Source organism: Micropterus dolomieu, linkage group LG03 (genome assembly GCF_021292245.1).
Source record: "Micropterus dolomieu isolate WLL.071019.BEF.003 ecotype Adirondacks linkage group LG03, ASM2129224v1, whole genome shotgun sequence".
NCBI classification, from domain to species: Eukaryota; Metazoa; Chordata; class Actinopteri; order Centrarchiformes; family Centrarchidae; genus Micropterus; species Micropterus dolomieu.
In genome coordinates, this window is record NC_060152.1 from 8,396,951 (window position 1) to 8,409,076 (window position 12,126).

A 12,126-nucleotide genomic window follows, 5' to 3' on the forward strand; every position below is an offset into this window, starting at 1 on the left:
GTTATTTTATTAACCATCATTCATGCTTCCTGATGAAATATGACCATCAAACTACTGCAAGAAGTCGGAGGGCCGAAGTTCATTAAATGTTTTCCAATTCTGTATTCCCCATGGTATTCCCATTTAATAACTTTCTTTAAACCAATGGTTCTCAAATGTTTATGTCATGGACCCTTAAACTGATTTTCTTTATTTTTTTTGTCCCTAATAGGATTACAGAAAGTGGATGAAACCCTCCATACATTCTGTCATTGTGTTATTTATGGATGGAATTATAGTGAAAATACATTTTGGGAACCGCACTCTGGGAACCACTGCTTTAAACAATATCTAAGATTTCCACTTTTGACAATATCAATATCTCAAGACTCCCGGGGATGATGATGATGATGATAATAATAATCTTTATTTGTAGAGCACTTTTCAAAAACAAGTTACAAAGTGCTTTAACAAGTGTAAAGACAATAATACAAAAACGATACAAGATAAAAGCATGAAAACATTGAAAACACTAAAATACACGTTTAAGATAAATATAAGATTAGTAAAATAAAATAAAAGGGATAAAATAAAGTCAAATAAGATCGGGAAAGACTCTCCTATAAAAGTATGTTTTAAGATGAGACTTAAGAGTTCACTGACTCAGCCGACCTGATTTCCTCGGGCAGGCTGTTCCAGAGCCTCGGGGCCCTGACAGCAAACGCTCTGTCCCCTTTAGTTTTCAGTCGAGACTCTGGAACAGACAACAGACCTCTGCCCGAGGACCTCAAGGTACGTGCTGGTGCGTATGGGACTAAAAGTTCAGAAATATAACAAGGCGAGAGGCCATGAAGAGCTTTAAAAGTGATCAATAAAATTTTAAAGTCAATTCTAAAACATACTGGGAGCCAGTGTAATGAAGCTAAAATAGGAGTAATGTGGTCATATTTCTTTGTTCTGGTTAAAAGCCTGGCAGCTGAGTTCTGGACAGTCTGGAGTCGATCAATAGATTAATAGTAATAATAATGTATCATACAGATTTGTTTTATGACCACCACTTCTAATTTATTTTAACTTCGTTTCAGAGTTGATGTTTTGTCCATTTTTTTTGCATGGCGTACGGATCTAACGACTACAATACCCATGAGCCTCTGCCGCCGTTGCAATGTCAGGCCGAGGCACGAATCAGAGCGATGGTGATTTGAAAACGCTTCGCAGCAGAGTTAGTGAACAAAAACAGTGCCACAGTTGCCGAATTCGTCCAGTAATAGTCACATAGAAATAAATTTATGTTTCATTGTTACCCACAGAGACTGCTGCGGTTGCGTGTCATTTTAAGCTTTGTGATTGGATGGTTTTTAATTTTTAATTTATTTGCCGAAATGCACCTTGGGAGTAGTAGTTAACTTATCTTGAAGTGTTAACATTCATATGCTTGTAAAATGTATTTTAACGCAGTTGTTAACACTCTAGCATGTGATTCAGCTGAGAATATAAATTTGTGGGAATTAACTTCCGGGAACCTGAGGCGTCTCAACTCTGTAAAAGCCAGTGTTGAATGACAGTGTCCCTCACCTCCTCACTGTCCAATCATCAAATAGCTTTGAGTTTGTAGTTACTTAAGGAACTGTTGCTAAGGGGTTGATAACACTTAACACAAAGTTAACCACTGTTTGCTTCACAGTGGACACAAAATAGCTTTGGGGTTCATCATATTCAGTGAGGTAAAAACAGCTGATAGCAAAAAAAAAAGAAATTAGGGGGGGAAGTGCATGTGAAAGTAGCCTAATGCAGGTCCAGTCGGTGCCCCTCGGCTCTGTCACCATCGGTCCGCAGTCTTGGCACGATGGGACGGTCCGCTCCATCCGGCGGGCTGAGCGCCTGGTGCGGCAGACTCGGGCCGGGCTGTCCGGGACTTCCAGCCGGCCCCCTAGCTGCAGCGCCGCCGCCAGTTTTACACCAAAGCGCACAGACTGCACAGCGGAAACAACCGAAGATAAGATCACAGAGGAGGAATGCGGAGAGAATCGTGACTCCATCTGCAAAAATAAGATGTCGAGGCCCCAGACAACAGGAGCGATGGTGAGAGACACACAGGCTTGCAGACAGAACCTGAACTGAGGACAATTGACTGATAACTGACGAAACAACGTGATAAAGATAAAGAACAATATGTAATACAAGTAGGTTAAACATTTGCAGATTCTTCACCACAATGATAAAAAGAAAAAAACACCAAAAATATTTGTGTTGAGATCTAAGCAGGCTAACGTTACTTGAGACCAGGTGAGATGTTTTCAAATGAAATAAAACTAACACTAAAACTTACAAATGTTTTCTTTAACATTCCTGACCAATTTGAACATCTTATAGGCTATATTAGACTGCAATACAACAAAGACTATTTTGTTTTGACAAACAGTGGTGTAAGAAGAATTCATCTCCTTAAGCAAAAGTAGGCTATAGCACAGTATAAATGTAAAATCATTTAAAATAAAATTATTAAAAAAGATGATTTTAACTACTTTACTGTTGGGCAGTTTGGTATGTTGCTAAACATATTTTAGAAGCTGATCAAATGTAAACAAAATATGTAAACTATTACCTAAAGCTGTAGAGTAAAATACACAATATTTTCCTCTGAAAAGTAATGAAGTACAAGTATAAAGTTGTTATAAATGTCATTTGTAACTTTCCACCACTGACTCAGGCATTTGGAAATTGCAATCTAACTTATTATTCTTAATTTTCCTAAGTTTCCAAGTGGCTCCCAGAGGATGTCTGTGGCCCCGTTCCCACCTACCAGCTTGCGTGAGCGGTGTGCTGGGGCCAGCATTGCCGTGGCCGGTGAGTACATGCGAAGGGTGCGGGAGGTGGAGGGCCAGCTGCGCAGGCAAGCCGGCAGGGTGACCCAGGAGGGCATCAAGCTGGAGAGGGAGAGGGGTCACCTTGAGAGGATGCTGCGCAGCCTCAGGACTGATCTGACCGTCAACAGGAGGAGCTCAGAGGGGAGGACTAGGAGGCCGTCCACTGCTGAGACAGTAAGTTTACACAACTTGGCTGTTATCGCATTTATCCAAGCGGCAAAATGCATATTATAAACAGTCAGTGACTTCTCTACACTGTGCTTTGTTTTTTTTTTGGGCCATCGTGTGATAAACCAGGAAATCCTTGAGGAAAACACAGAATTATTTATCACTTGGGACTGCTGTTTCTTACTGACTTCTGAACTTCCTTTTGAGAAACACAAAAAAGAGAACTTCTCCACAGGGATGACATTTGCACTTGTCTTAAATGTTTGGACATTTGGTCTCAACCATGTCTAGAATCTGACTTTTTAATGGAGAAAAAAACCAGCCAGTTTTTTTGTTAATTTTCTGCACAGGACATGTTTAGTGATTTCACCTGCAGGAACATGCATGTAATAACTTTGTTAAAATCATTATTAAACACAATAACACTATATTACTAAATACTGCTAATTTCAAATGCTTCTTAAATCCTTTCAATAATGTCTGAGAAGTATGTTGCGTTTTCACAGCCATTACAGCTTAAATCCAACACCAGACGTGGTGTAAGTGATACAACAGCCTACGGATTAATTCATGAAGCTCTGTATTGCGAATTTCATTTGTCAAAGTGAGGAGATGACTGACTGACAGGTCTGCTCTGCTGCAGGAGAGAGATGGAGCTGATTACTTGTTGTTGTGTGAGAGAAAAGAGCTGGCCCAGTTGAAACAGGATCTGGAAGGAGCGCTGAGAAACACACTGACCCAGCTACAGGTGATATACAGTGTTACTGTTTTGTCTTCACCTGTTGACTCATTTTCCTTTTTAAGAATCCTATAATCATCTCATATCACCACCTGTACCAGAGCGGAAACAATTAGTCAGTAAATCAATTAAACTATAGTTCTAACTACTGTGGAAACTGATTAATCATTTAAGTGTTTGTTTTTTTTTAACACACCAGCCTTTTCACTGTGAGAATTTGCTGGTTTTCTTTGTCTTACAGATGTAATTAAATTTAACTTGTTTGGGTTTTGGACCAAACATTTCAAGATGTTACGTTGGGCTTTAGGTGGAGATTTTTCACTTTCTGGCATTTTTTTGAGAAAAACATTGAATCGATCAATTTGGAAAATAATCTGCAGATTAATCAACATTGGAAATAATCGTTAGTTGCAGTCCTAATGTGTGCTTTTTAAGCCTCACCTCTGTCTCTTCCAGGCCCTGGGTCAGAGCAGCAAACACCTGTTGGACTGCGCCAGTGAGAGGGCTCGTGTCCTGGAGCTGCTGCCTCATAGCAGCTCTGCTGGAGGACACCGCTGCGCTGCTCAGACCTTCACCAAAGCAGATCCCGTCAGCCCCTTTACACCAGGTACACTCAGGACACAAAGTAAAACTGTATCAGTTCCCGCAGGCAGTCATGCCGCTGTAGCAGCTCACTTGGAGAAAAGACAAATTACACAAAACCCAAATGGGGCGTCATTTTACACACATCCAATGTTGATGCTGTGTGTATGAACAAATAACACACAAACAAAAAATTAAATAAATTACGAAAAATGTATACGAATAATGGAACTTGAAAAAGTAACATGATAGTGTTTAGTAGGTATAATGTTCACCATCTTTACCATGTTTTTGCATTCTAACATTTGCGAATTAGCACTAAACACAAAGTACATTGACATTCCTAGGAGGCACACTCCGGGCATGGCTAAAAACTGTGCAAGACTGGAGGCTTTCACTTAATTGCTCACTGAAAATGTAATTTTGGTATGTGCATAAGTAGTTGTCCATTAATATGTATTACAATAGGCAAAGTACAGAGTGCAAATACTGTATGTGAGCATTACTGTAACAGTTTAATTTACTCTAACGTACCTGCTTACACTCAGAAAAAGATCCTATCTGGTACTGCTGACCTTCCTGGTGACCCACAGTGTGCTCAGAGGTAAAATGGGTGTAGTATTGTATATGGTAACAGAAAATGCAGTAAAGGTTATTTTAGGATGATCTCCACTTGTTAAACTGATCTTGTGACCTCTTGATGTTTGAAAAAACAGTGCAGTATATCCTGTTTAAATGACACAATGTTTAACATCACTGATTTGTCTTCTTGCAGAATGTAAACAGATTTTAGAGTCGTCCAGTTTGACAGTCAACCAGTCACAGCTACTGAGGGAAAACATCAGACAGATGCTAACCAGTGCCATCTCCAGGCAGAAAGCTGTTCACCATACAGTCAATGATGGCCTGGTGAAGAAAATCAGTGAGACAATCGGTCTGCAGGTAGACACAAAAACAACATGTTAATCATTTTGATATCAGAATAACAAAACATAGTTTCCATTTTGTTATCTCTTTTGTAGCAAAACCTAACTTTGATGTCAGCAGCCACCAGACAGGCCATGTTTCGCAAGCAGAGGGAAATTAACTGTATTCGGCAAAGCCACGACAGAGTGCAGGTTAGTGTGTATATGGAACATGATCAGTGACTTTATTTGAGTCAGTGACAATGTGCATAAAGGTGATGTTTTCCCCGTGTTATTCTGTTTACAGGGTCCAGAGTACAGCGGTGACATTCTGTCCAGAGAGAAACTCAACAGGCCTCTGGTGCAGGTTTATCAGAGACACCCAGGGACACAGTTACCTGAGGCTGCTCATCTCATAGAGGTATCTACTGCTTTCCAAATGTCTATCCATACATGTTCAAATACACTCATAAATGAAGGTGACAGACATTTGGCTACCTCCCTCTTCTTCATATTTCATAACAGGGTTCTGAGTTGGAACTAATGGCAGAAGGCAAAAGTATCAATGCTTTTTTCAGTAATAATGAATATACCATTTAGCTGGTATATATTGACATTAGGTAAAACATTTTGTCTTTTTATCCTTTAGCTCTTTAATTAATGAGGAAGAACCCTCCAACACCTTAACTTCTGGAAAAAACAGATGCTCCATTATGTTCACCAGCTAGTCTATCTGCTGAGCAGGTAGTGTACAGTGAGTTTTTTGGAGCCTGCTGTGCCTGGAATTAACACTGATGAGCTGAACAGCTATGACAGTGAACCAAAACTGTAAAGCTACAGGCCATGAAACCAAAACAATTTGCTAAAAGATGCTAAAACACTAATTTTCTGTGGGCACCTTTCACATTACATATAGCTATTTGACACAGTGATAAAATAAAAATATTGATTAGTGCAGCTTTAATATTTACAACTGCAGCCTAGTATATTTTAACAATAACAATTTATTACTGAAAGTTTTAATAAAGAAATTATGTGTTGAGCATTCGTAAAGCCATTAGTTTCAACTCATAAATTGTATGTAAAGTACGCCTTGTTAGAAAGTGGGACTGAAATTTTAAAACACTGCTAAATAGGGATCCATCTGAGGAAAACAGAAATTCCATCTTCATGACTAATCTAAACTTATAACTAAAAGTGGGTAAAATGATTTCTTCATATTTAAATATGCTGGCAACATTTCCTCACCATTTATTCAAAAAAGCATGCAGTGGTTTAACCTGGTTTGCCTCCCCTTTTGTCACCTGTTGAGTGTCTCAAACAAACCAAACCAGGCTAAAAGGGTTTCCTGTGTGTCTCTCAGGGCAGTGCAGTGCTGAGGCGATGTCTCATGTCCTCTGAGGGTGAGCTGGCGAGGCTGCAGCGTGCCTTTCTACAGATGCTGGACGACCAGCATGGCAAGACAGCAGCAGCTCAGGTGGACGCAGCTGTCGTCCGCATGAGGCGCCAGCAGGTCGACGTGCGAGCCATGCCTTCTTTCCTCCAGCAGGGGGCATGCAGGAGCCAACTCACATTGTCTTGTGTTCGGTAGGGGTGCAGCAAGCATGCAAGTAGAGAGGGATGATGGTGTTAAGTGTTTTTTGAGAAAGAGGGAGAAGCTGTGTGCAAAATGTGCTGGATTAAGAAGAATTAATGCTATTTAAGGGAATAGTGGGGTTTCTAGCTTTGTGGCAAGAGTTTGTGGAGCCCTTTCCTATTTCAGTTACCCCATGCACAAGGTCAGGTCTATAAAGAATTGGTTTTGACCAACTTGACTGGCCTGTATAGACCCCTGACCTCAAACCCATGCAACACCTTTGAGATAAACTGAAATGCAGATCATGATCCAGGCCGTATGCTCTTCTGGCTGAACTGGAGCAAATCCCTGCAGTGTGAAAAGCCTTCACAGAAGAGTGGAGGCTGTGATAGCAGAAGACTAATGCCCACTGTTTCAGAAGGAACTCAACCACCACATAAGGGTAGAATGTTCAGGTGTCCACATACTTTGTATGTTCCTACACTGAGCTGCACACAGTTTTTTTTCCCTTTGTGCAGCAACATTTTAAACACCGAAATACAAATTCAAACAAATTCTTAACGAGTTACAAAACAATGTGCAAGACTCTTGTGTTAAAATCTTCCTGTTCATGAAGAAAGCAAACTCTGAGGATTTGTCTAATGTAACATAGGAAAGCTTAGACATTTACTCAATTAGCTGATGCTTTTTTTAATCCAAAGCAAATTACAATTGCTATATATGTCAGATTTTGCAAGCCTCTGGAGCAGCTAGGGGTTAAGTGTCTTGCTCAGGGACACATTGGTGATGTCACAGTGGGAATCAAACTAGGTCTCTCATACCAAAGGCACATGTCATCCTCTGCCCATCGCCACCAAAATACATAGACAAATGCAATAAAGTATTAGAAAATCACTTTTGATGGCCTGTATTTATTTGTTACAGACACAATCTGAACTTTCCTCATGCAGCAAACCCAGGCAACTGTCAGTTCAATGTTAAAATAAATGCTAAGATTTATGTGCTGTAACCATTTCATCATGGTTTAATTTTGTTATCTTTACTGCAGTAAAACATGACCATGATTGGAACAATAGCCTTCTATATGGCTGGAAAATAGAAACAGAAAAAAAGACTGGATAGAGATATAGTAGTGCCTAATATAATTATCTTATCCACAAGACAATCAAATTTCTCATAAAAAATGGGTTACTTATTAAACTAAGGTATTTGTTTATTTTAAGATAGAAACTGACCGACTGCATTCTTTATGAACCAAAACCACTTAAAATACCTGTGAATTCAACATATTTTGAGTTAACACTATTTCTATATCCTACGACTTCTAGTCATGGGACTGCAGGTCACTTGACAGCCCTCCCACCAAACTCAACGTCTTTCATTAGCCAAGACAAAATTTAATAAACCTGACCTGTTTAACCTTAGTATGCGCCACATGTCTTCTCGTTCTGTAAAAGAAATAAATGACAAGTTTGCTTCAAATTACCCATTTTCTATAGATTTTAACCTAGTGAGCGGTTTCCTCACAAAGCTCTATTGATTCTCTTAAATCTGAATGAGGCTATTCTCTGCAGTGCGGGTAGCGCTGTAAAATCTTGGCTGTCGCTGGAAAGCTAACAGCCTAATTGAATCTGAAGTACTGTGCAGATTCCAGGAGTTAACTGACACAATATCAAGAGAAACCAGAAGAGATTTACCTTCAGATCTCTGCAGCTGGGCTGGCTGAGGAAGCCTGGATAAAGGTAATCGGAAACTGACTTGAGTCACAAAGAGGGAGACTTTTGTTTTTTTTAGATGAAAATGGCAGTTTTGTTCTAGAAAATAACAAGAAAGAGACTAAGTGAAGAGCTGAACAGTCAAGCTGCAAGAATATTTTCTCCTTGTGAGACAGAAAGAGTCAGTAATGTCGAAGCTGGTCTGCCCTCTGATTGTCCTTGGTTTACTTCCAGCTGTGGGTAAGTGAACAGAACACAAGTGTGTGTTTGTGTTTGCTTGTGCATATGAATGTAAAAAAAACACGCATGCAACATAAATTCTTTCGCTTTTGCTAATACTATAGTCTGACTGCAACTCATGATTATTTTCATCATTAATTGTTTGTCTATAAAAAGTTCAAAAATAGTGAAAATTGAGCATCTCAACTTCCCAGAGCCTAAGATAGTCTTCAAATGTTGTTTTGTTTGACTTACAGTAAAAAAAAAACAATATAAGACAAGGAAAATCAGCTACATTGTTTTAGCTTTCACTAAAATACCTTATAGCTCATCAATTAAAAAAATGTCAACACAGTTTCATTGTCTATTTTTAAATTCAGAGCAATGGTTCACCACATTTTGGATCATATTCATGGTGTAACACAGCTCCTCTTCAAAACTAAACTTTTAAAAGCAATTTAGTGGTTTTAACAAACATGTCTGTCCTTCAGTTCCCCTCTTCTGTTACACCTGTGTGTTCCCCGCCATCTCACCTCTGGACTGCATCAAATTTCCTCTCATGTGTCCACCTGGGCAGGTCTGTCTGTCCAGCAGAGCTGTAGGCGAGAAAGGTGAGGGCGCCTCAAGTCACTTAAAGATATTTAAATGATTCAAAACTGAGAAAAACAACTGAGAAAGGCAGTGCCAAGGAGGGAGATGAGTCAGTGTGGTTTACTTTGAGTCTCTCCCAGAGTTATGTTTCTAATGAACTCTTGATTTTCAGGAGACTTCCGCGTGGTGTTATATGAGAAGAGCTGCGTCCTTTCCTCCCTGTGTGGAGTCACGGGTGAAAAATACACCATGGGACTCAACTTCACCTTCACCAATGAATGCTGCAACACACACCTGTGCAACGGAGCTGCAACACCTGCTACCTCCTACTGGACTGCCACATTACTCACAGTACTTATTTCCTATTCAGTTTAATGACTAGAAAAATATTACAGCAATGTGAAAGAGAAGTAGTTTGACACACATGAAGTGCCATGAGTTGGCTTTTCCACCTTCTAATGGACTGACATTGGGTTTTATGCAAGAACCACTCTTACGAACAGATTACTTAGGATTCTTAAGTGGCTTGTATGAGTGATTTAGGAGAACTTGCCAACTTTCTCTTAGACAAAAACACAATTTAGGAGTGGTCCAGACCTGTTGTAGGACTCGTGCAATTATTCCTGTATGAATTACACTTCATAATTATGTTGATGATATTATCCTGTTTGACCGTACAATTCAATATCTAATATAATTTTAATTGTATTCATATAGCCTAACAATATCATCATTCATTTAAATTGGCTATTGTAGAACACTACATTATGAATATGAACATCTCAAACTGCAAAATGACTTATTATGCACAAACTGAAGGTTAACTTGTCTCTGTATATAATAAGGTCAACTGGAAGTGTAATCTTTTGGATGCCTTAGCGCATCAGTCCAGTGGAAGAGAGTGACAGTGAGCTGATATTTTAGCAGGGACAGATAAATGGTTGTTGTCACAGTTTAGATTACCACGTGCTGTGCTTCTGCAAATGTGAAATTGTTAGAGCCACAACTCCACAGACAGACAGACCGATCCAACCTTATTCCCTTAATTCCACTGCTGACACTGTTGCAAATGTAAAACTTTCCTTCACCAACAGCAGGAATTCTTTTTACTCTTCAATGTCTTTTACATGAATGAACATGTCCTGACATATTGGGCGAGATGCATAGCCTTATAATTGGGGTGCTAATTATGCTAATTTACAAATCTCATGAACATAACCTCAATTATGTAAAGAAAGCATTCATTATGTTAACGTGGGTCACTTACACAGTTATCTGAAGTTAGTAGCGTTTGCTGAATCTGGTGAGGCACACTAATTCAAGCCCAATGTATGAAAGAATTAAGAGAAAGTTGACATAAAAAGACAAATGTTCTTGCATAAGGATGCACTCAACTTCCTTTTAGTAACGGTTCACTAATCAGTGCTAAACCAAGGTTTGTTTTACCATGAATATATTTCTCTGATTATTTCTAACAACATCTAAAGACATGACTGGTTTTCTGGAGTGGGGATCGGTGTAAGTGTAGTTTAGCTTATATTCCCATGGTTTAGCATCTTGATACAAACTGTGATCAAAGAAACTACCTCTATCCACTTATCAGTCAAGTATTTGATTCAAGGTTGCAGGTTTAGTCCAGTCTCATCCCAGAGCTTAAAATACAGACACTTTGAAAAAGCCTGCAAACTGTTTGTATTTGACGCACAAGTTACCCTACAGCATCTGTATGAGATGCCTGGCCTTTCAACTCACTCCGATGTAACTCATCCGCTGTCATGTAATTTACTTATTTCAACACAAACAATGTTTTCCTAATCCTAACCAAGATGTTTTGGTACCTAAACCTAACCAAAACGATATGTTCCTTGTGTCAGTATTTCCTGCCCTGGGATGAGAATGTGTTGGTAGGTTTGGTCTCAACATTGGTAAGGACTAACGACGGGGTCACTACCTCTTCATCAAGAGGAGCGTGCAGGGGAATACATTACCCTACAATATAATAGATATATCAATCGATGGTCTGAATAACTTCAATTTTTAGAAATAAAGGGTCTGAGAAAGGTAGGCAGCAGACCAAACCACTGTGAGGCATATAAGTACATAATAAGGACATAATCTTTCAAAACTGGAAAGCGCAATGGACTCGTAGAGAACAAGAGCTGTTAACTAGACACTGACTATATATATATATATTTTAATTTCTGGCTAAACATTATAGCTAGGTACAATTCAGTAGTCGCAGGATATTGATAGGGACATGTAGCCTACCTGTGCCGTCCCTACTCAATTCTACACCCTTGAGGATCCCTCCCAAAAGGGTACATATACACTCACCTAAAGGATTATTAGGAACACCATACTAATACTGTGTTTGACCCCCTTTCGCCTTCAGAACTGCCTTAATTCTACGTGGCATTGATTCAACAAGGTGCTGAAAGCATTCTTTAGAAATGTTGGCCCATATTGATAGGATAGCATCTTGCAGTTGATGGAGATTTGTGGGATGCACATCCAGGGCACAAAGCTCCCGTTCCACCACATCCCAAAGATGCTCTATTGGGTTGAGATCTGGTGACTGTGGGGGCCATTTTAGTACAGTGAACTCATTGTCATGTTCAAGAAACCAATTTGAAATGATTCGAGCTTTGTGACATGGTGCATTATCCTGCTGGAAGTAGCCATCAGAGGATGGGTACATGGTGGCCATAAAGGGATGGACATGGTCAGAAACAATGCTCAGGTAGGCCGTGGCATTTAAACGATGCCCAATTGGCACTAAGGGGCC

General features: G+C 39.6%; 2 protein-coding genes and 1 long non-coding RNA gene across 4 annotated transcripts; 2 read left to right on the forward strand and 1 right to left on the reverse strand.

Annotated features, from left to right (window-relative positions):
• Nucleotides 1–908: 908 nt before the first annotated feature.
• Nucleotides 909–9,718, reverse strand: LOC123969064. Of its 2 annotated transcripts, XR_006824618.1 has the most exons (7): nucleotides 9,466–9,716; nucleotides 9,284–9,346; nucleotides 8,514–8,765; nucleotides 4,870–5,271; nucleotides 4,195–4,427; nucleotides 2,783–3,012; nucleotides 909–2,018 (listed from the first exon to the last, which is right to left on the reverse strand). It is a non-coding gene; the product is annotated as an uncharacterized LOC123969064 (long non-coding RNA). The 2 variants fall into 2 exon arrangements; XR_006824617.1 differs by having other exon boundaries at nucleotides 4,195–5,271; nucleotides 9,466–9,718.
• Nucleotides 1,642–7,658, forward strand: ccdc105 (coiled-coil domain containing 105). The gene is made up of 8 exons (XM_046046174.1): nucleotides 1,642–2,061; nucleotides 2,736–3,020; nucleotides 3,658–3,762; nucleotides 4,210–4,360; nucleotides 5,111–5,277; nucleotides 5,358–5,453; nucleotides 5,548–5,661; nucleotides 6,604–7,658. The coding sequence occupies exons 1-8, from the start codon at nucleotides 1,768–1,770 to the stop codon at nucleotides 6,829–6,831; spliced, it is 1,440 nt and encodes a 479-aa protein (XP_045902130.1). The 5' UTR covers nucleotides 1,642–1,767; the 3' UTR covers nucleotides 6,832–7,658.
• LOC123969063 (sperm acrosome membrane-associated protein 4-like) lies at nucleotides 8,720–10,597 on the forward strand. The gene is made up of 3 exons (XM_046046175.1): nucleotides 8,720–8,771; nucleotides 9,242–9,361; nucleotides 9,514–10,597. Exons 1-3 carry the CDS (start codon nucleotides 8,720–8,722, stop codon nucleotides 9,714–9,716), a joined length of 375 nt encoding a protein of 124 aa, XP_045902131.1. The 3' UTR covers nucleotides 9,717–10,597.
• Nucleotides 10,598–12,126: the final 1,529 nt, after the last annotated feature.